This window comes from Ascaphus truei, chromosome 1, assembly GCF_040206685.1.
Source record: "Ascaphus truei isolate aAscTru1 chromosome 1, aAscTru1.hap1, whole genome shotgun sequence".
In the NCBI taxonomy this organism is placed as follows: domain Eukaryota; kingdom Metazoa; phylum Chordata; class Amphibia; order Anura; family Ascaphidae; genus Ascaphus; species Ascaphus truei.
Genome location: NC_134483.1, coordinates 249,949,262 through 249,973,201, shown reverse-complemented (window position 1 = coordinate 249,973,201; position 23,940 = coordinate 249,949,262). Strand labels below are relative to the sequence as shown.

The 23,940-nt window shown below is 43.7% G+C and overlaps 1 protein-coding gene across 6 annotated transcripts in view; it reads right to left on the bottom strand.

The window, feature by feature from the left end:
* Nucleotides 1–23,637, bottom strand: part of SLC25A51 (solute carrier family 25 member 51) — a 52,381-nt gene extending 28,744 nt beyond the window's left edge. For 3 of the 6 annotated variants that reach the window (XM_075602899.1, XM_075602860.1, XM_075602869.1), the window contains exon 1: nucleotides 23,466–23,637. Coding sequence is in view for 1 of the 6 variants with exons in the window: in XM_075602842.1 (XP_075458957.1) it covers nucleotides 7,294–7,406 (113 nt within the window). In the remaining 5 variants the exon portion in view is untranslated. Of the gene's footprint in view, nucleotides 1–7,293; nucleotides 7,417–21,992; nucleotides 22,234–23,465 lie in introns of those variants that run through there. The other 3 variants (XM_075602878.1, XM_075602889.1, XM_075602842.1) reach the window with 3 other exon arrangements.
* Between the last annotated feature and the right edge of the window lie 303 nt (nucleotides 23,638–23,940).

Sequence of the window (23,940 nt, the reverse complement as noted above, 5' to 3'; positions counted from 1 at the left end):
GCTGAAAAAGCTTTCGACAGGATTGACTGGCCATATCTGAGGGCCACGCTTGGAGAGTTTGGGATGAGAGCGCGGGTGATCAATGCTATCCTGTCACTATACCAGGGACCGGCGGCCAGGGTGATCCACCAGGGATTTCCGTCGGACCTTTTCCAAATTAGAAGCGGCACTAGACAGGGGTGCCCACTATCCCCCCTTCTATTTGCAATGTGCATAGAGCCCTTGGCGGCACAGATTAGAAATAACCCGGATGTTGGAGGCATAGAGGCGGGCTCACAGACGCATAAGATAGCGCTATACGCAGACGATGTCTTGCTGACAATCTCAAGGCCGCTCACTTCCCTACCGAACCTATTCAACTTGCTAGGGAAATTTCATGACATATCAGGCTTTAAGATCAACCAATCTAAGTCTGAAGCCCTGAATATAAGCCTCCCGAAAGAGACAGAAAAGTTGATACAGATCAATTTCAACTTTAATTGGCCAAAAAACGGAGTGAAATACCTAGGGGTCATTATCCCCAAAGATTACAAAAGTATTTACCAAGCAAATTTCCCCAAATTGATCTGCGATCTGAAGGAAGAGCTGAGAAAATGGGCGTCTTTTAAAATCTCCTGGATCGGACGGATACATAGTATAAAGATGAATCTCCTCCCACACATCCTGTATCTGTTTCAGACGTTGCCGGTGCCACTTAGACTGACGGACATACTCTCACTTCAGTCTGCTATATCCAAATTCATACGGGAAGGAAAAAAACCGAGAGTAAAGGGTATGATTCTAAAAAAAAAAAACAACATTGGAGGGGGGCCTGGCGGTACCTTGTCTGCTATCTTATTACAAAGCGGCACAATTAAGCCAAATTTCCCAATGGCACGTAAACCCGGATTCGAAAAGGTGGGTTGCATTGGAAAGTGAAGCTTGCTCCCCAATAGAGTTAAAAAGCTTGATATGGTTACCCAAAACAGCCTTGAAGCTGATGAATAAGCCGCTGGCCTCAGTGGCGAACTCACTGGCTATCTGGGAGGCCAATAAAAGTAGATGTAATCTGCTATCTAGAGGATCGTTGATGACCCCGCTCTGGGGCAACCCAAATTTTGCTCCAGGCCTGTACAGAAAGGAATTTACAATTTGGAAGCAATTAGGCATACATAGGCTCCGAGATCTAGAGGGGGGCAAAGATATGAAGCCCTTTGCACAAATTAGAGAGGAATCAAACATCCCTCCTTCAGAAATATTTAGATTTCTCCAACTGCGAGCATTCTACATTAGCGTTACCCCACGACCCCCACTAACCAAGTTTGAAAAGCTCTGTCTAGTTGAGACAGATACCAGGGGACTCATATCGCTGTTGTACAAAGAAGTGATCGGTTCAGGAGTAAAGGTAGACCACAAACTGAGGTACATGGATCAATGGGAGTGAGATCTGGGTGAAGTTTTAAAGACAGAAGAATGGGCAAGAATAATTACAGCATCAGCCAAGAGCTCTATATGCACGACATTAAGGGAAAACGCATATAAAGTTTTAATGCGATGGTATCACACTCCCATGAAATTATCTAAATTCGTACCAGGGTACTCTCCCCTGTGCCCTAGACAGTGCGGAGCAACAGCTGATTTGTTACATATGCTGTGGTCCTGGCCGAGGATTAGACCGCTTTGGCGAAAAATCAGAGATTGGCTTGAGAAGATTCTTAATCTCAAAATCCCTATGGACCAGTGGCGGTTTCTGCTGAACAGACCGTCTATGGGGTGGACTAAATCAAGTAATAAACTAGTTGCTTATTTCGCAACAGCAACTCGGTGCGAGATCGCAGCATTATGGAAGCAACCCGAAATTCCTCCAATTTCCAAGATTCGGAACAGAATTTGGTTTGTATGCCAGATGGAGAAGTTAACAAGTCTAGTTAACGACACTGGCGAAATTTATCTAAAAACCTGGACACCTTGGCTGGACCAGAGGGACATCCCGGGAGTAGGAAGAGATACTATCCTGCTTTGATAGTAGTAGATGCGTTTTCCCTTGATTAATGCTTAGTGTAGGAATTACTTTGGACACGCAATGCCAAGAGCACCCTCGATAAGCACGCGGAGTGGGAACTTAAGACCTCGATTAGACGGGATCACCCGGATGGGTTTAGGTTCTGGCAACCTTTAGGAGTTGAAACACCACGATATTGTTAGTCCTGGTGGGAATGATTCCCGCACCACACATCCCTCCCCCCCCCCCCCCTTTTCCTGTCCCCTCTCTCCCCTACATTCCCCCTTTTCTTTGCTTTCTTTTATTTTTGGTTGTTTCCCAATACCCGTTTTTGATAAATGTTAGTATGCAACAAAATGTTTCTGTACAATGCATGCTGAAGATTTGGTTGTACATGTTTTCTGCTGAAAAACTCAATAAAACTAAAGTTATATAAAAAAAAAAAATATCAGAAAACAATGCATTTGTAATAGATGGCAACACAAGTGTTAATATTCCATTTTTGTTCTGTTTTGTCTTTTTGACAGTCTGGGAAGAAACATATACTAGGTACAGTAATGCAACTTGATTTCAGAAAATATCTTGATTGTTAGACACCCATCTTTATTGTCATAATTTGAATCTCAAGAATATTGTTGCGTATCTATTCATTTGACAAAAGTACAGAATTTCTCTGGTTCATGCATTCGTGTTGAATCTCAAGAATACGCTTATACAGTTATAAGTGACTTGAGTAGAATATAAAAAGCCTATATATCGCTAACGTGTTCATAATATATGGTCATTCATTTGTATTCCATGTGTGCTGCTCCCTAACATTATACAAATAAAAAATTGTGGAATAACAAAAGCCAAGCCTGTTGGAGGATATTGAAGTAGCTCCAAGTGGTGGGTAGAAAGCTTAAAAAAAAAAAAAAAAATACATAATGCATACAATAATACTGTTGGATAAGGTGACAGACACATATACAATACAGATATCAGACAGCTGAGAATTCAACAGGTGATAACTCAAGATAAACATTTAATAAAAACATACATAGGACATATGAAAAATAATAAAATATATATATATATATATATATATATATAACAATTGAAGTAGGTCAGATTGACACTCTGCTGCAATGATAGAAATGCCCACTCACCAGATGGATGATAAGGGCAAGCAGTGGATATATCTGAGAGTATCCCCTCTCTATTCCGGTAATCTGCAACTGCACAGGGGATCTTCCGTTGGTGAAGGGTTGCACACACCAGCTGGTGAGTGGGCATTTCTATCATTGCAGCAGAGTGTCAATCTGACCTACTTCAATTGTTTATATATATTTTATTATTTTTCATATGTCCTATGTATGTTTTTATTAAATGTTTATATCTTTAATTATCACCTGTTGAATTCTCAGCTGTCTGTTATCTGTATTGTATGTGTGTCTGTCACCTTATCCAACAGTATTATGCTATGCATTATGTTTTTCTTAAGCTTTCTACCCACCACTTGGAGCTACTTCAAGATCCTCCAACAGGCTTGGCTTTTATATCCTTTTGTTATATTATATTAGACGCCTTAGATACACATTCTCTCCTATTCTACTCTGTTCTGACCTGGTGGTCAGTTATTGTATCATTGGCAGCCCCTTATGTGTAGGTAATGTTCCATACATAAGTTTGTATATTGTATTGTACCATTTATTCTTATAGTTAGCGCTACCTCTTCTGTTTTTCCCTGTATCTCAACAGGGGTTATCTATATGGCCACCTGTAATTGTGGGAAAAAATGTGGGCAAAACTCGCAGACAATTTAAGCAGCGAGTTCTGGAACATATTGGATCTGTCAGAAACCACCTCAACACAAAACCACTGTTGCAAAACATATCAATGAACAACATAGTGGTAATATCAATATGCTACAGTTTGTTGGTATTGACCAATTTTCCCCGGGCTGTCGAAGGGGGGATTGGGATAAAGAACTACTAACAAAGGAATCTAGGTGGATTTATATGCTGGGCACTGTGATGGTAGGGGGAAATATGGCTGCTGTTTATAAAGGTTAAGTCTGCCATTACCCCTACCTGTCAGTAATACATTGATATTGTATTATATGAGATAGATATAGATATAGATATACAGTGTTCGACAAACCTATACATTTGCTCGCCCCGGGCGAGTGGATTTAATCCCTGGGCGAGTAAATATTGACCCAAGCAGCACACGTTTGGTACTAGGTGGCGAATAGATTTTTTTTGTGCGGCGAGTAGATTTTTTGGTGATTTGTCAACCACTGTGTATATATGTATATGTATATATATAATGAATAGATTGAACAAGGCACTCCGTCAGGTAGATAAGGGTGGGTGCAAATCCTATATGAATCAAATAAGTGCCATGGTCACCTCTGTCCAAGCATAGCCACGTTCCAGGAAAGATTCCTTCATATCTTCAAGTGCTGCCTCTAATCTAGATGGTTCAGTGGTAATTCTTATTACCCTCAAAAATTGTGAAAAGGGTAAACTTTTCTTCATGGGTGCCGGATGGTGGCTTGATGCTAACAGCAGCGTATTTTTGTCCGTGATTTTACGGAAATGTCTTGTTGCCAAGTGACCATTCTCCTTATATACGATTGTATCCAGAAAGGCTACCTCTGTGGTACTGAAGCACAATGTGAAGCGTATAGTGGTTGGTAAGTGATTGAGTGTGTCAACGAATGCAAGTAATTCTGCCTCAGAGCCAGACCAGACCAAAAACAAATCATCTATGTAGCCGAAAAACCTAACTAGATATTTGTTGTATGTTGGATTATTGAAAAAATGTTTACATTCATAGGAATCCATGAATAAATTGGCATATGATGGGGCCATGTTTGACCCCATTATCACTATACGGCACTGTTTTATTGGTGTTTGTGCAACATTATTACATGCTGGTAGCATTGCAGGGACTAGCCCACGATACCATTCACTGGTATTATCAGCCCACTTCAGGGATCAGCTCATGAGCAACTATACACTGATGCTGGCAGCTTACTGATTATGCAGAGCATCAGACATGACCATATACCTTTCCCTTGAAGATGCAGTCTTGCTGCATACAGTTGAATTGTTATCCATGGGCTCACACATCATGCAGTCTTTGCCATTCCACACATTGTGATTTTATTGTGCAGAGGGCAGATGCTTTCACTGCAAACTGCACCGCTTATTAATTATTTATTTATGGCGGTTTGCACATGCGCAATGGCCCCACTATTGATGTATATGCCCCATGTTTTTCCTGTTTGTCACATGGACATAGACTCCCCCTTTGAGACAGCTGCACACAGTTCATTAACTCTCCATGGGCTCCCACATTAGACAGCTTCTGTCATGATCCATACTGCGACTTGCAGCGGAGCAGAGCGCTGGGGCTTTCTATTCTACACCGTTCCGCATTATTTATTTATTTCAGGCGGTTCGCGCATGCGCAATGGCTATAACATTAGTTTTCATGTCCAACTATCTCCCAGCAGTTGCGCACGACTCGCGCATGCGCAGTGACATTTTTTCGGATTCATGCGCCCTCCACTGGCACTGAAACACGCGACGGAAGTCTATGTACCCATAGACATTAACCTTTGACACACACATGCGCAGTGAGCGCACCCTACGTGTCAGGAATACTGTAGTAATCTTGCTGTCATCTGTCAGGCTGTGTCTCTATGGGAGGGTCCTGTGTTCAGCATGTAAGTGATTATTGTATTTCATCATGTGTTGCACCTGTTTGTCTTGATTGAATTGGGTATATATATATGTGGTATACTGCACTCTGTTTGTTCATCACCTTGAGAAAGGTCCCGTGTGGAGGACCGAAACGTTGGTTATTATGTCTCACTGAATACAATACTTTTTTGACAACCTTGTGGAGTGCTGCCTCTGATATTCGCTCATACGGTATCGTATTACATATATATCTTATTATATATTAGTGAAAGCACTGTATGCATCTTCCTGTGTCCCTAGGGGAAATCTCATTGGTCCCTTGGGCCGCCCGCCCGCCCCCGCACCTCTCATTGGCCTGAGGTGGAGTGACCACACACACACACACACACACACACACACACACACACACACACACACGTCAGCGTGACTCGCGCGCACCACCTCCTCCTCCTCCTCCTCCTCCTCCTCCTCCTCCCGTGTCCCCCGCTTTCACCCCCCCCTGGCGCCGCTACAGTCAGCGGGGGAGCGGAGCGAGCGCCCGGGACACCCCCCACGGCTCTCAAGCACGTGCCGGTCGTGCCGAATCAAGTATAGCAGCTTTGCCGCGTTTTGCGAGGACACGGATGACATTGATGGATAACTGCGGTCCTTGAGAACTATTGTGACATGCACGACCTACCTGAGGAGGACTGGGTCAAATACCTGGCCCCTCAGCTGCAGCCCACCATGAGATGAACCGGGAAGATGCAAAGGACTACCCAGTTGTGAAGGAGGTTCTACTTGCGTGGTATGCTATTACCCCAGAGACCTATCGGAACCAGTTCAGAGCCCTGAACTAGGGGTCCCAAGACATGCACCTCGAGTTCATGTCCCGGCTAGAGCACAATTCTAAAAGTTGGATTGCCGGGTGTGATTGCGACTGTCCCAAGCTTCTCCAGCCCAGGGTGCAGGGGCTGGACAACGTACCCAAGCGGCCCGGGGCATCGCCTGAATAACCAGCCCAGATGATCCAGCAACCTCCCCTTCGTTCCCGGTGCCAGTCGCAGCGACCAACCCATTTGTTCCAGTCGAACCAGCTTCCCAGGTTGCCACGGTCGGTCTTCGTCCTAAGGCTGTCCGGATCAAGCACCTTCGACCGGTGACCATTGGGGACCGGATGACCGCCGGTATGCTGGATTCCAGTGCTGCTGTTACTCTGGTTCGGCCAGATATGGTCGGGCAAGAGCATCTTCTACTTGGGGAATCTGGGGAATACCCTGTCTAACTAGTCGCAGGGACCTACTTGCAGAGATTTCCCCTGTTCTCTCTTTGTCCAGTGCCTACAGGAATGGGTTTTCAGGCCTGAGACTAGCACTGGCTTGGACACTGCAGCTCTCCCTGTCACAGCAACACTTCTGTAACGCTCTGCAAGCTCTGTTTGCTAGGGGTCTCCCTCCCCATTTTTTTATACACTTAAAACATAACATTGCAACACTCAGGGCCAGGAGCTGCCTACCGTAACGCTTGAGTACTAAGGTGGGTAAGGGTATAACACGCACCCACAGCAGTGAGGGCGTGCCCGGAGTGTGGTAAGATGCGTTGCCGGGTCTGCTGAGAAAGGGTTAGCCTGATACTTACCGCGTCCGGGGCGCCAGAGGTCCGAAGGTAGAGATCCGAAAGCCGTAGGTCAAGGGCAGGAGAGAGCAACGTAGTGAGGTCCAAAGCCGAGTCCAGGGAGTAGCGAGGTACATGAAATCTAACAAGAGCCCCGTAGAATTAATTCCTGGAGCCACACTCCCTAAGTCTAAATCGTATCTCCTCGCCGTGCCCGAGACCGTGGCTATGATGACTTACATCCAGGAGAACCTCAAGAGAGGCTTTATTCGGAACGCCACTTCCCTGGACGGGGCAGGGTTCTTCTTCGTGAAGAAAAAGGATGGCTCCTTAAGACCCTGTATCGACTTTTGTGGGCTTAACAAAATCACAGTTAAAACCAGTACCCCCTTCCTCTAATTTCAGAACTTTTTGACCGGCTCCAAGGAGACTCTGTATTCTCCAAACTTACAATCTAATCCGAATACGGGAGGGTGACGAGTGGAAGACTGCATTCAACACACGCACGGGTCATTATGAATATCTCGTGATGCCATTTGGCCTCTGCAACGCCCCAGCTGCCTTCCAAGAATTTATGAATGACATCTTCCGGGACATTTTGGGTAATTCCGTCATAGTATACCTAGACAACATCCTCATTTTCTCCAGAAACCTTGAGTAGCACATACATCATACCAGGGTGGTCCTCGCTTGGCTTCGCGCAAATAGCCTCTACGCAAAGATGGAGAAATGTCTCTCCCCCCGATCATCCACAGCCTTCCTAGGCTATATAATTTCCGACAAAGGCTTCACCATAGATCCTGAGAAATTGAAGGCTGTTCTAGACTGGCCGTTACCGAATTCCCTAAAAGCCGTCCAGCGTTTCCTTGGCTTCTCAAACTACTATCAGAAATGTATCCGTAATTTTTCTACTATTGCTCTGCCGATTACCGCCCTTACCAAGAAAGGGGCTGACCCATCAGCATGGTCCCCTGACGCCATTAAAGCCTTCGAGTTCCTCAAAAGAGCCTTCGTCTCCGCCCCCATCCTTCGTCACCCGGACACATCGCTTCCCTTTACTCTTGAAGTTGACGCTTCCGATGTTGGAGCTGGGGCAGTGCTCTCGCAAAGGTCATCACCTCAAGAAAAACTCCATCGTTGTGGTTTCTTTTCAAGGAAATTTTCTTCGGCCGAGAGAAATTATGATGTCGGGAACCGAGAACTCTTGGCAATCAAGTTAGCCTTGCAAGAATGGAGACACCTCCTCGAGGGTACCAAAGAGCCAGTAGCAATTCTCACCGATCACAAAACCTTATTGTACATTGAAAGGGCCTCTCGTCTGGAATCCCGCCAAGCACGTTGGGGTCTTTTTTTTTTTCCTCCTCCCCCCCCCCCACACCCCGATTCAATTACACAATTTTGTATATTCCTGGTACCAAGAATATTAAGGCTGACGCACTTTCAGGCCAGTTCTCTACTGAGGAGAAATCTAATTAATCTTTGGAGACCATTCTGCCTGCCAAATATATAATTTCTGCCAATACTTTTGATATCCTGAATGAGATCACCAAAGCCCAGGCCCATATCCCTAGGAGAATAAAGGTGCCAGAAGGACATTTGTACACTGCTCCACGTTTTCGCCACAAGATCCTAGATTGGGGGCATTCTTCCAGATCGGCTGGCCACCCGGGCTTCAAAAGGACACTGGATTTAATCAAACGAACCTTTTGGTGGCCTAAAATGAGCCAAGACATTTTTGATTTCACGAGAGCTTGTCCGGTGTGCGCTCAGAGTAAGTCCGCCCGACTCAAACCATCTGGTCTTCTCCTGCCCCTTCCCATCCCTGAACGGCCTTGGAAACATATATCAATGGATTTAATTGTGGAACTCCCACCCTCTAAAGGGATGAATACGATCCTTGTGGTAGTGGACAGATTTTCCAAGCACACGCACTTTGTACCCCTCAAGGGTCTTCCCAATTCGGCTACCTCTTCGAAAAGAAAATTTTTCAGGTTACACGGCGTTCCGCTCCCCATTGTTTTGGACAGGGGCACACAATTCATTTCTAAGTTTTGGCGAGCATTTTCTCAGAGACTTGGCATATCCCTCCTCTTCTCTTCGGGTTATCACCCACAGACGAACGGTCAGACAGAGAGAATGAACCAGACGTTGGAGCAGTATCTTAGATGTGTCGGCGTCTCAAGACAACTGGGTAGATCTATTACCCTGGGCGGAGTTCGCGATTAATTCGCTGATGAATGAATCCACGCAAGAGTCGCCTTTCTTCATTAATTATGGGTTCCACTCTAGCCGTCTTCCTCTGTCTTCCATTCAGTCTGGTGTACTGGCAGCAGATATCCAAGTCTCTAATTTACAAGACTCCTGGAAGAGGATCCAAAAAGCCTTGCAAGGGGCCGTCCGAAAACAGAAGGTTCAAGTGGTTCGGCGACGTCAGGTAGCACCGGAGTATAAACCTGGGGACAGAGTCTGGCTTTCCTCTAAGAATATCAAACTTAAAACTCCTTCTCAGAAGCTGGCACCCAGATTCTTGGGTCCCTTCAAGGTCCTCGAACGGATCAACCCGGTAGCGTATCGGCTTTTGCTACCACCCACCATGAGGATAACCACAGTGTTCCACGTTTCCCTCCTTGAACCCTTCTTCCAGAATGTACATTTTTCCAGACCGTCCTCAGACCCAACCCAGTGGTGATACAGGGGCAACAAGAATTTGAAGTCCAGTCCATTCTTGATTCACGACGGTCCAGGGGCAAACTTCAATTCCTCGTTCATTGGAAGGGATAAGGCCCGGAGGAACGTTCTTGGGTACCTTGTCATCACATTCACGCCCCAGCTTTACTTAAGCAATTCCATCAGAAATTTCCTCATAAACCTTGGGAGGATCATCCGGAGTCCGATCCTCAAGGGGGGGTATTGTAAGGGATCGGGGGACACAGACCTCCATACTACAAGAGCCACAGGAAAACTATGCAGAGCGAGGAAGGAGAGGGCAGACAGAAACTATAAATGTTGGAGAACCAATGGGAGCCAGAGGTGGAGCGGGGGCTTGACTGAGCGGCCCCAGGGATAGGTTGAAATGCCTGGTGTGGTGTTCCCTAGTGGAAACAGCTTCCGGCTGATGGGAGGTGGAGCCAAAGCTGCAGGAGGAGTGTAGAAGAGGACGGGTGCGCGCGCCCCGGCAGCGTGTGGGCGGAGAGGGCATGTGCCGCGGAGGACCGGAGCGGCGCCCGACCGGAGCGGGTAAGGAGCCGGCGGGGAGGGGGCCTGGGACGTGCGGCAGTACTGGGAGCCGGGGTGACGAGGACCCGCTGTAAGGCGCGTGTCCCCCGATCCCTTACACCTACATGCTGGCCCTGATTGGTGGGTAGGACTCCAACATAACATTTGCAACAATTCTATGCAAACCTATTAACCCGATTCCTGAGGTGCTGAAACCATGCAAAGACATACATATATATACATACCATATAATACAATATCAATGTATTACTGACAGGTAGGGGTTATGGCAGACTTAACCTTTATAAAACAGCAGCCATATTTCCCGCTACCGTCACAGGCACATTGTCACCCAGAGGCCTTAATGAAGGGTTTGTGTTCTCACCCTTTATTTAATAGCATTTATATTCCCTCTGTGGATGTTCTCTTGGTAGCCTCAGTCACCTTTTTAGTATAATACATTTTTGAATAAACTAATAATAATTCAACATAAGGGATTAAGACCACTTCTAATGTAACATATATCCCACTTAGGGCATATCAATTTTAATTTATTGTTATATACAAAATGATAGAGATCCAATGCTAATCAATCCATATATCCTAAATTAATTTACTGGTGGCATAAAATGACATATAAACTTAAAATAACTTGTAGGTTGAACTAAAATCTTAGCTTTTCAGTTTATTATTCAACAAGGTACCCGAGTGACATTAGCAACAATTTGAAACTGTTGCAATGGTATCACTTAGGCCTCGTCCAGGCTCTTCGCTTGCGTGCTGAGGCGCAGGGAAAGCGGGTGCTTTCCCTGGCCTTGCGGTTGGGCGAACCGCTCACGTGACCGGCCTGTCGCGCCGGCAAGCGGGGGAATTTTAAAATCTAAGACCCACTCTTCCGCGCGCTTGCGGAAGCGTAGGCGAGCCCCTACTAAAGCCGCTCTAATTGCGGCTGTAGGAGCTCAGTGCTGAGCGGGAGCGCACGTCAGCATGCTTCAACAAGCAAGCAGTTAACATGGACGCAGCCTTATGCAACTCCTACAGTGGCTGTTAATACTATTACAACCAAACAATAACACCATGTCTAAACAGTATCAAAGATACTGCCTGTACTTTTTACAACAGGGACAAAAAATAAGGAGCCATGTCTGTCCACCCATGCAATCCTGTTGAAACTTTACATTGGTTCCAGGATAAGCATTGCACAGTATGTAAATGTGAACAGGCACCTTAAGGGTTAACACACATTGGACGCTGCTTTATAAGTCCCTATGCATTGAATGGGACTCCCCCCTCCGCCTTGAGAAAACGTGACATCACGCGAAACGCGCGCGTCGGCGGTTACTAGCACATTCAAGTGCATGCGCAGGGAACCTCACTTACCAGAGCTCTCATGTGAAACCACTCGCTAGAGCTTCCCTCTAACAGCTATAGAAGACTCAGCACATAGCGTCCTGGCAAGCTGAGCAGTAGACACGGGGTGTTTATAGAACACCTCCAGCAGGGAGGATTAGATATTTTCACTCATATACCCTGTGGTTTAGGTGACTTTGAAGCTACACAATCATAACTGCATTATACACTGTGCTCGCATCCAGAGCAACTCAGCTCAAGTGTTATACCAATACAGCACATACCTGTCTCTCTACTAAGAGGGGTGTGTTAGGGGTGCATATTTCCACCTTACCTGTGTACTTTACTGCAGTATTTATACCATTACCTTACTACCACCTACCATAGGGTACTTTATCTTCATCTAGGATTAATACTTCATGTGCTTTGTATTAACATCATTACTATCACTACCCACTAATTGTCAAGTACAGTAGAATGGCACTTACATAGGAGGACTTTTGGGTACACTAAATGGTTTGATGCTCATCATTACCCCCAAGGATTTGATACCATTATAGCTGAACCAGCTCATTATGGGGCATTGACCCAGAGTTACCCCGGAGGCACTGCATTCACGACAGGGAGGTTCATGCCTCTGCAGACCTCGGTGGGAATTAGATCATGAAGATTAAATCTTTGTCATTATCTAAAACCTTTCCCTGCATAATATATCCTGTTATACCTTTTAAGCTACGGGTATTATATTGCTACTTCAGCTACTATCAGATACTCTGTATGCACTTTCTAATTTATATATTACCACCCATGGGATATTAATTCATATCCTAGTTCTATCTCTGGTTATGAACAAGGTTTATATATATTTTGAACCCATTTAGGGCAATCAGGATTATTACGGTGGGAGATCAATACATCTCTAGTCCCTATAAATACTAAGGGGACAGTTATTTTTCACCATTGGTCACTGTACCAGAGGTTGTTTAGTACAGTATTTATAAAAACAACAACAACCTTTTTTAATGCACAAAATCCTAACATTCATCATTGAATTTGAAGGATCTAGCCACGCGTAATTGTCTACACCATCTATATTTAATGATGCAATTAATAAAAAGGTATTTTTAACTATGTCATAATACATCCACTTCAGGGGAAAGAGTGACCATAACTGGGTTTACTTTTCTGTATATATAGTTTATCGCATTTACCTTAACCCAGAGGAGCACCATCCCCCACCTTACTTTAAGCTGAGCGAGGGTACCCCTTTTTCTGTTTACTAAAGATAATGGGGAAAGGCAATTTACAGATCTGTCTGAGACGTGAAACATCAAAGGACATTCACTGTATGGTGGAGGGTTTATGTCCCTTTTCTACCCACCATAAGTTATATAATGTAAGATTGAAACATTAAATTCAGTACATGCATGATCCGCTGCAACATCATTGATGCTAGGTTAGTGACATTTTTACATGTACAAACAAGTGCCAATATACACTTAATGTAGAGCTCTCCTTTTTGAGTAGCAAGAAAGTATGTAGCTTAGACATTTGGAGCTTATGCTCGATTTGCTTTTCTTTGGTTAGAGTAAATGTGAATGGAAAAAATATATATAACAAAACTGAATGTCTTAATTCAACTACCGCATATTTTATTACTCTTATTGCAGAGACTGAATCTTTTACAGCCACTTAAGGGTTTCAATCACTGATGTTTATCCATAAAGCCCGTTTAACGTATTTGTATAGTTTGGTTAAAGCAAATTCTTTATCCCAATTAAGAAAATGTGTCCTTTGGCTTTAGGACAGGCAAACAGACTCTAAAAAAAGGTAGACTTTGTATTTTTCAGGGTTTGCCATGCAATTGGATATGCAGAACAAAAACGTACATAAGTCAGTGTAATCACTGATTCACCCAACGCACGTTTCCACTGCAAAGTCTTCCTCAGGGGCTTCCCTGAGGAAGACTTTGCAGTGGAAACGCGCATTGGGTGAATCAGTGATTACTAAGAAGCCCTTGTTGATGACATCCAGAGTGGAGGACAACTTTATTCAGCCCAGTACTTGCTGTGACGGCCGTGGAGCAGATGCTGTTGCTGTGAACATCTTTGTCTGACCATATGACCCAGGGTGGTCTGAATGCTCACAAACAAAGGCACGTATGTAAGTGGAATACTTTGTGTTTTTAATATTAAAAACAGTACTATACTATTTTTGCTTTCCCTGTTTTGTATATGGATTTCCCCCCCCCTCTCTATGGATCTGGAGTACCTATCTGGAGACAAAAGTTGGTAACTTCTAATAACCACAACGCTTTCATTTCACGTTAAACACGGGAGTGCAAATTTTATAGAACTTTCAACACTGAAATCATCTGTTGGGGTTGACAATATTGCACTATTTTGTGTTTTCACTTTCTTTTCATGTCCTGATGTGATTTGCGCACCTGTTTCTCCTTCGTTTGCTGATTGAATTTGGTTTGAATTCTACGTCGGGAGCTGCACTCATTAAGGATCGTATACCATTTGTGTTATTTGATTAGTAATGTTATTTGCGCTTGTTTTTCCTTTCGCTGCTAATCAAATGCCCCTGATTTATTGATAATCAGCAAGTGTGACCACCTCTATAAAAGCCGAACTTTTGGCAGTTTGCTGGTCTGGAGCATTCAGGTGTGTGTTAACACAATGCCAAGGTGGAAATATAAAAGAGAATATATAAGTATTTTACTGTGTATTTTTGTCATGTTGGATGTAGCATTGGGCTTCTCTGTCTGTTGTATAAAATGCCAAGGAGGAAAGACATCAGCAATGATCTTAGTGTGCTGCCCATCAATCTGAGAAGGGTTAAGGGCTAAGGACATTTCCAAACAATTTATTAAAGTCCATCATTCTACAGTGAGAAAGATTATTCAAAAGTGGAAAACATTCAAGACAGTTGCCAATCTTCCCAGGAGTGGACGTCACAGCAAATTCATCCCAAGGTCAGACCGTGCAATGCTCAGAGAAATTGCAAAATACCCAAGAGTTACATCTCAGACTCTACAGGCCTCAGTTAGCATGTTAAATGTTAAAGTTCATGACAGTACAATTAGAAAAAGACTGAACAAGTATGGATTGTTTGGAAGGGTTGCCAGGAGAAAGCCTCTTCTCTCTATAAAGAACATGTCAGAACGGCTTAGGTTGGCAAAGTTGCATCTGAACAAACCACAAGACTTCTGGAACATTGTCCTTTGGACAGACGAGACCAAAGTGGAGATGTTTGGCCATAATGCACAGCGCCACGTTTGGCAAAAACCAAACACAGCATATAAGCACAAACACCTCATACCAACTGTCAAGCACGGTGGTGGAGAGGTGATGAACTCCTCTGTATACCAAAGTATTCTAGAGTCAAATGTGAGGCCATCTGTCCAACAGCTAAAGCTTTGCCGAAATTGGGTCATGCAACAGGACAATGATCCCAAGCCCGCCAGCAAATCTACAACAGAATGGCTGAAAAAGAAAAGAATCAAGGTGTTGCAATGGCCCAGTCAAAGTCCAGACCTCAACCCGATTGAAATGCTGTGGCTGGACCTTAAGAGAGCTGTGCATAAACAAATGCCCACAAACCTCAATGAACTGAAGCAACGTTGTAAAGAAGAGTGGGACAAAATTTCTGCACAACGATGTGAGAGAGACTGATAAAGTCAAATAGAAACCGATTACTTCAAGTTATTGCTGCTAAAGGTGGTTCTACAAGCTATTGAATCATAAGGTATACTTAGTTTTTCACACATGGCTTCTCCATTTTGGTTTTATTTTTGTTAAATAAATCATGACACGGTTTAATGTGTCATGTGTTGTTGTTCATCTGAGGTTGTATATACCTAATTTTTTAGACCTGCTAAGGAACAGGTGATTGTTATTATGTCCTGATATGTAAAACCATAGAATTCAAAGAGGGTGTACTTTCTTTTTCACACCACTGTGTCTATATCAATGGCAACCACATGCTAATGTGACTTCCTGCATTACACAGCAAGCATGAAAAGCTACCAGAGTATGTGAGGTCAGAGTGTGGGTTGAGCAAACGACTTGTGTCAAGTCATTAAAGATGTGTTTACTTTAATATGAAAATTTTCTTGTATAACCAATGGGTAATTGTAGTATCATGGGTGCAGTTTATTGTTACAAAGAATGTTTCCCAAGGTGGACAAGAATACTGAAAGGGAGGGAAGCAACTGTTGCATTCCAGCTACCCCAATACTCATCCCTACCAGTCAGCGGCTCTGTGTGTCAGTGTCTCTGACACACACAGCCACACTCACAGAAACTCACTCCTCTCCCTTCTCCCCCCCCCCCAATATGTGCAGCGAGAGCAGGCCGAGTATAGGAGCACTAAGACTAGCTCCGCCCCCAGTCCTTGCATGCCTCAGCTCCCTGCTCTCCGATCCCGTCACTGAGCAGCGGTGCCTTCACGTGTCAATCGCCACCGCTGGCCTTCCTAGAGCACCAGATCCGGCTTTGATGTTGCAGCCGTGATTCACAGGTCACTCAATCACAGATGCCAGAGGGGAAATTTTAGGCGCACAGGATTTTTCCATTCCTGCTTTAACCCATTCAGAATATACTGGACACCTAACAAGCTCCTATTGAACCCCCAAAATAACCACAACATATATATAAGCATATGAGTGTCACAGAGGAGTGCTACTGAGCATGGCAATATATATTTAAAACCAAAGACAGAACATAAAACACAGACAAAGCTCAGTTTTAGCACATCCAGTGAAACTCATACACGTTACAGTGCCTAAATATATATGTATAAATATCTATTAAGTAAAATGGTCTTTTAGTTTGACATTTTTGGCCAAAATTGTTGTAAGCCCCTGAGCCAACTTCACGGCAGACCACAATTCAATAGGAGCTTGTTAGGTGTCCAGTATATTTTACAATTGTGTTTCAGCTAGTCTTGGCTGTTTGGAGGGTGGCAACATCCTACTTAATTGAATCTCACCCCCTCCCACATTTAAATGGTTAAGGGCTCACTCCATAGCATCTTCCACACAGGGGAACTTGTTTGCTTGCAGGATGGTTGTGACAACTCTAATACAGAGTGCTTTTCCTGGTAATGTACAGGTTAATAAAGGCTTCAATCAGACTTAGAACTTTGCAACTAATATTGACAGATTTACTATAAATCATTCGTCCTGTTATTACACAGGTTACTAAGAATTTATATTAGCGTTAGGGACCCCTGAATTGTGGTCTGCCGTGAAATTGGCTCAGGGGCTTACAACAATTTTGGCCAAAAATGTCAAACTAAAAGACCATTTTACTTAATAGATATTTATACATATATATTTAGGCACAGTACCGTCGTATGAGTTTCACTGGATGTGCTATAACTGAGCTTTGTCTGTGTTTTATGTTCTGTCTTTGGTTTTAAATTTAACCCATTCAGTACTGAATGTCCATAGACCATTCAAGCACAGTAAGGCGTATAGATTACTTGTAAAGACCAAAACATACGCCTCAGTTGATATATAGAAACACAGTAGAAGATGCAATAACCAGCAATATGCTGCAAACCATTACAAAATAAAAAGTACCTGCACAAGGTCTTAATGTGCAGTTTTCCAAAGATCTCGGTACACTATTGGCAGAACAATTATGTTTTTGGAAATAACAGATTGCAGTGCTAGCACAGGGAAATTATTGTTCTTCAGTGTCAGGTTATAAAAGACCATTTATATACATCAGCTCTTCCTCAAAAAATGTTAAAATCTAATTTTAGTGCCCAATTCAAATAAAATAAATTACCCAAGGTAAAAATCAAAAAAGCTTGCACTATGGCTGGAACTAGTTTTTCCCACATGAAAGATCAATGTTTTCATTATTCCTCTTCCCAAAATCCCTGCCCAAGGTCATATTGAGGTGACTGGCTCTGCCATTGGTAGGATTCAGCCGGTTGGCACCGGTTCATGCGAACAGGTTACTAAAATTTCACAAGTTTGCCGAACCGGTGCTTAAATTCTATTACCTGTCCGGGCGGGCAGCTTCTACCAGCATCTATCTCCCAGCACCTTTCCCCTGCAAATCTTGTCAATATGACCGCGCAGGGTCTAATGGCACTGCCTTGCCAACGCCACGTGACGTCCATTGCAATGTCAATGAGACGTGACGTCACATTGCCATGGCAATGTTGCACCATGTGACACTGCGCAACCATTTTGAAAAGATTTGCAAAGGGAGGATGCACGGAGACACCGCCCGGACAGGTGAAGGCAAGAAGCGGTTCTTAAAATTTTAGATTCCCACCACTGGGCTCTGCCACTAACTGGCTGACAAGAGGGACTAGCAACAATCTCGTACCAGAAATAAAAATACTATTCACATCACTTCTCCCCCAGACATCATCATGGAGAGCAGAGGCAGACAGCCTCGCACACATGACGGTGACTTGACCTGTCAGTCACCGCCACGGCCAGTCATAGCCCGCCAAATGTTTTGATGTTGCAATAGTAAAAGCAGGATCAGGCATGCTGCTGCCAATCGTGGCGGTGACTGAAAGGTCAGTAAGCGCTGCAACAGAGGCGCCAGGGATGAATTTTTAAAGCTCGTGAATAATAGCAAACTTTAATAACTGTAGAAATTGCAAAAGGCGTAAAACTACCAAGTTAGCTGCAAAAGGCATCACTATTAAAAATCAGTGACTCTGAAGACAGCACCACCTGCAGAATGTCATAACCATGAAAATCCTGTAATGAGTGATGTAAAAAGAGAAAGAGAAATGGGTAAGTCAACAAGTATAAATGTTAAAACAGCAATTTATGTATAGAATTACACAAAAAAATAAACATGGTATAATACATTCTTCAAAATAGATAACTGGCATACCCCACATTAAAGTACGCAATGGGACCAGAGCATGTAAGTAAAGCACTACCTTTTTTCCCCACTTAATCGATGCATGTACTGTACTGCAATCGTCATATACGTGCATAACTGATGTAAAGAAGGCATTTGTAACAGGCTCTATAGTCTCCCCGCTTACGCAGAGCTTCGGTACAGGTAGGGAGCCGGTATTGATGTTCAGGACGTGTTGACAGGCGCATGCGTGAGCTGCCGTTTGCCTATTGGGCGATATGTCCTTACTTGCGAGTGTACTTAAAGTGAGTGTCCTTAAACCGGGGTATGCCTGTACTCACTTCTATACTTTTAGTAGTTAATGGCACTATTGAGATCTTTTCTAAAATCAAGTTTGCCAAGGTGCGTTTTGGTTGCCATGCCATATACAATGTCCCCATAGTCTATAATTGGCATCAGCATCTGCTGTGCAATGTGTTTTCTGACCAGCAGACTTAGGGAGGATTTGTTTCTATATAGTACACCTAGTTTGGCATAGGTTTTGGATATCAGGGTATCAATGTGCTATCCAAATGTTAAATGGGTGTCAAACCATATGCTCAAATATTTGAAACTAGTAACAGGAGTTAGGATGGTATTAGAGTTAGTTCTGATCTAGAGCTCAGTAATTGGAAGCTTTAAAAATGTAGCCTTGGTCCCAAATACCATTGTTACAGTCTTGTCAGTATACAATACAATTTTCAAGTCTCAAAAAGTCAGATTGAAGTACGTGTCCAAGGTCGGAGAGCTTAGGGTTGTGTGCATAGAAGATTGTGTCATCTGCATATACATGTGTATTGAAGCACCCTTACAAGTTGTAGGAAGTTCATTAATGAACACCGAGAAGAGTAAAGGCCCAAGATTAGAACCGTGTGGGACACCGCAGGTGATATCCAAGGGGTTGGAGTTAGTGCCCGGGATAGACATGTTGGGATCGATAGGTAGGAATTAAACCAGTTTAAAGCCTGCTTCCCTACAGTATTGTTAAGCAGGACAGCATGATCAACAGTATCAAAAGCCTTTGCAAAAATCTAGGAATATTGCGCCAGCGATTTTCCCCGTTCCATTCCACACTGGATTTCATTGCAAACTTTTAGCAAGGTAGTTACTGTGGAGTGTTTGGGGCGAAAGCCAGATTGGAATTGGTTAGGTAAATTTGTCTTGGTATAGTAATTGCATTATTGGGAGTGGACACATTTTTCCATGACTTTGGATAGTATTGGAAGAAGAGAGATTGGCCTGTAGTTTGAGACAGTGTTTGTCCCCACTTTTGACGATTGGGACAACTCTGGCAGTTTTCCAGATCTTAGGGATATGGCCTGAACACAAAATAGAGGTAGCAAGCGGTTTGACAATGGCTGGGGCACCAAGTCATAGGAACTTTGATTGCAGTAGATCAGATCCACATTGACTGGTTAGTTTTAATTTGAGAAGCGCTTGTGTAATCACCTCTTCTGATACTGGGACAAATTGAAAATTGTGGGCAATGTTAGAGAGGGTGGGGCTATTGGGGTAATCTCAGAATGAGGTTCATGTATGTAGTTCGGGTTACGTTTCGCTAATAAGTTAGTAGCACACTATATTAAAGCAGTAGTTCAAGCAATATCCTACATGTGTTTTTTTTTTTTTTTTTAAATAAATCAGTTCTGTGCTATGAGAAAATAATTATAGAATTTAAAAAAAAAAAAAGTTTTAAAGACATTTTTAATGTTTCTAATGTAGGAAGCATTTCCAAAGTGACTGCCCCTTCCGATAGTCTCTTGCTCTTGAGCCCCACCCTCTCTCTCTGCGTACCAATTGTATCTAGTAACTGCCCAGTCAATCATATTCCAGGACTACATTGCCCACAATGCTGAATTAAATAACCCGGAACAAGCTATTGATTACAGGAGAACGAATCGATCTGCAGCTTAGCTAGATCACTTGTCAGTGTGCAGATTGTATTGATGCACATATTGAATGGGGAAAAAAATATATATTTTAAAAACGGCAGCTTGAACTGCAGCTTTAATTGAATGCATTTGCAATGTCAGTGAGATTTGACAGGTACATGTAGTAGTCGTTCCCTTTGAATTAATAGGATATTTCTCTTTTTTAATTACATTCATTAAAATTTATTGGATTTTATTTGTAATTATTGTGATGTTGATGCTTTTATATGTGCTTGTTTATATAGACATGCATGTTTGATATATGCAGCTGCTCCCTTTATATATGCATATTCACTTTATTAAACGTTCGTTATGTTTTGAACATTTGTATAAAGGTGTTGATACAATGTATATTGTGATAGTCAGTTTAGTCACACTAATATTTTTGCACCATTGAGGCTTCTGTACTTTAGGAACCTCTTATTCACTTGATGCGTTCTACGGGATGATGTCAGTACGCTATTATCGTGCTGATGTCATTGGTCACTACGGACGCAGCGGTGTCCATTTAACCGATTGGATTGTCTGTATATAAACATTAATTTTATGAGGAGTGATCACTTATCTGATGAAAGGTCCAGGGATGGATCTGAAATGTTGAACTCCGACTGTTTTCACCAACTACATGATTCGTAAGTAGAGCTCTATGATGTTCTATGACTAAGGAAGTCTTTGCAAAATATGTAAACAAGGGGGTTTTCACTTTCTTTTTTTTCACGATTGTGCATGGGTATAGGCCACACGCTTTAGTTTCTTTTTGCCCCATAAAATAATTAAATGTTTTTTCTACATATACTGTTACTACTGTCTGTCCCATATTATCGTCAAACTTTATATAATAAAAGTAGTCATTCACATGATGAACACAGAGAAAAAAGCGCAAGACCCCCATAGCGTAGTATATAAATTTAGAAATTTATGTAAAGAAGGTAAATATGCACGTACAGAATAAAAACCTATATATGCGTGTAGGTATAAAAACCAGTATTGACAATAAGGCTAAGGCCCCGCTGCACGCGCCGGCACTGTCCAGGCTGCGCGTGCACGTCACTTCACCGCTATATGCGGTCTTTGGTGCGGGGGTCGTGGCCAAAATGGCAGCAGCAGCATGCAGGCACTCAGGCTGAAGTCTCCAGCAGTACCTGGGATTTTCATCAGTACAACTGACTCCATTTACCACTCGCCTTGTTTTTTTCCCTGCCACAGCTAAATAGGAACGTGTTCTGTAATATGTCCACGGCTGTTATTTCAATTGATTAGCATATGGTACAAAAAATTCGGTGATGTTATGATCTTTGCTTTTTTTTTTTTCCAGTGAAGAACACCCATCTGAGACTTGCCTTGTTTCTCTTGCCTGGACTGTCCAGCCCAAGCCGCCTCCCCTAGCTCCAGACAACTCCCCTCCTCACCACGTGACACGTCGCCGCTCAGGATCACAATGTCGTGTATCCCCTGCTGGTTGACGCGTCTGTGCGCAGCGAGCCAGGACTGGGGCCGGCTCGGGAGGAACTCAGGAGCTGTGAGTGACCCGCACGTCGTCGGATGCAGCGGGACCCAGGCCTAAGCTTCTCTGTCAGCTGTGCAGGATACAGGATCCACAGTAAGCACCATGTTTTCTCTCACAGGCTGTGTTATGGCCACGGATACTCCAGTTCACCCCCACCTCCCTGTTTCTCCAATGGACGGGACCACCAGGGCTAGTGTAGTGAGTGGAGAAACACTGATCAGTATTCACTCTCCCCAGCAGCCACAGTTGACAGGCACTGCGTGTACCACCTACCAATGTACAGAGCTCCTTCCCTTTGCTGCGGCGGCCGGAGGCTTAGACACGCAGTGCCTGTGAACTGTGGCTGCTGGGGAGAGTGAATGCCGATCGGTGTTTTTCTATTCACTACACTAGCCCTGACAGTCCCGTCCATTGGAGAGACAGGAAGGTGGGGGTGAACAACTACAGTATCTGTGGCCATTAGGGAGGAGCGGCTCAGTGAGACACTGACTGGCACTGAGTTCGAAGCAGATTCAATTCCTGGTGTCGGCTCCTTGTGACCTTGGGCAAGTCACTTTATCTTCCTGTGCAACAGGCACCAAAAACAGATTGTAAGCTCCTACCTGTGCCTGCAAAATGTCTCTGTAAAGCGCTATGTAAAACTAGAAGCGCTATACAAGAACATATTATAAATGCAGTATATCATAATGCACCAAGAGAGAATAATGAAGCCAGCTATATCTGCTGTACACATTACGGTTATTCTAAAATTTTCAAATAGACTAATTGTACATAATTAAAATGTTAATGTGGCGAGTGCCTGGATTTTAATTCTCCATAGAAAGTGATGGGGGGTTTCAATAGGAAGCCTTCACAATTTAACAACACACATTCTGTTCTTAGGGATGTTTAACTTTTAAGGGTGTGCAACATATCGTTTTGGATGGGGAAAAGGATCAAGTAGCTCTCCTGTCAAGTTTTACTCAAACAAATATTAGACTGTAAGCAGTGCAGACACTGATCTATTACAGCTCATCCCCAATACACCCACTCTACAGAATATGTTGATTCCGGCTATAAAGTGAATAATAATAAGGATAGTAATCAATCTCCCGCCGACATGTTGGCTGCTGATGAATTAATAATAACACATTGTGACACTTCAGACCTTGTAGAACATGTTGGAGGATTATAACTTGATTTAGAATTATCATCATCAATGACTGTCACTCAGCGTCAACATTTAGCCACATTTACAGGACAGCAGTGATGTCTGTCACCCACTGACCGCTGCCACTTCCCTATCACTATATTCCCCAGTACCTGCCTCTCCGGCGCCCCTCCGCACCCCGCTTTTCAGGCGTCCTCCATTTACACGGTTCATCCGCCTTCTATCATCCGCCGGTGACAGTTAGGGGTGGGCGCAACCCACTGCTTCCGGTCACGGGCGCAACCCACTGCTTCCGGTCACGGGCGCACACGCGGTGCCTGCAACATCTCCCTCCCCCAGCCTATCAGCAACCTAGCTGTTCAGAGCACACGCAACCCCCCCGTATCACTCTCGTCAAACCACAGCACCGGCCAATCAGCAACAAGCTAAGTGTGCCGCGAGCTCCACCACCGCCCGCCTTTAAAGCCATGTATCGCGTTGTCAGCTCTCCCGGCTGCACACGTGGGCTTGGGACGGAGAGAATCAGTCATTTTTTTCTTCAACAACTTTATACACAACACCTGTGTTCTTAATATATTGGTTGGGCTAGTTGTAATTTGTCTCATCCCCTTTGATGAGTCTTCCTTG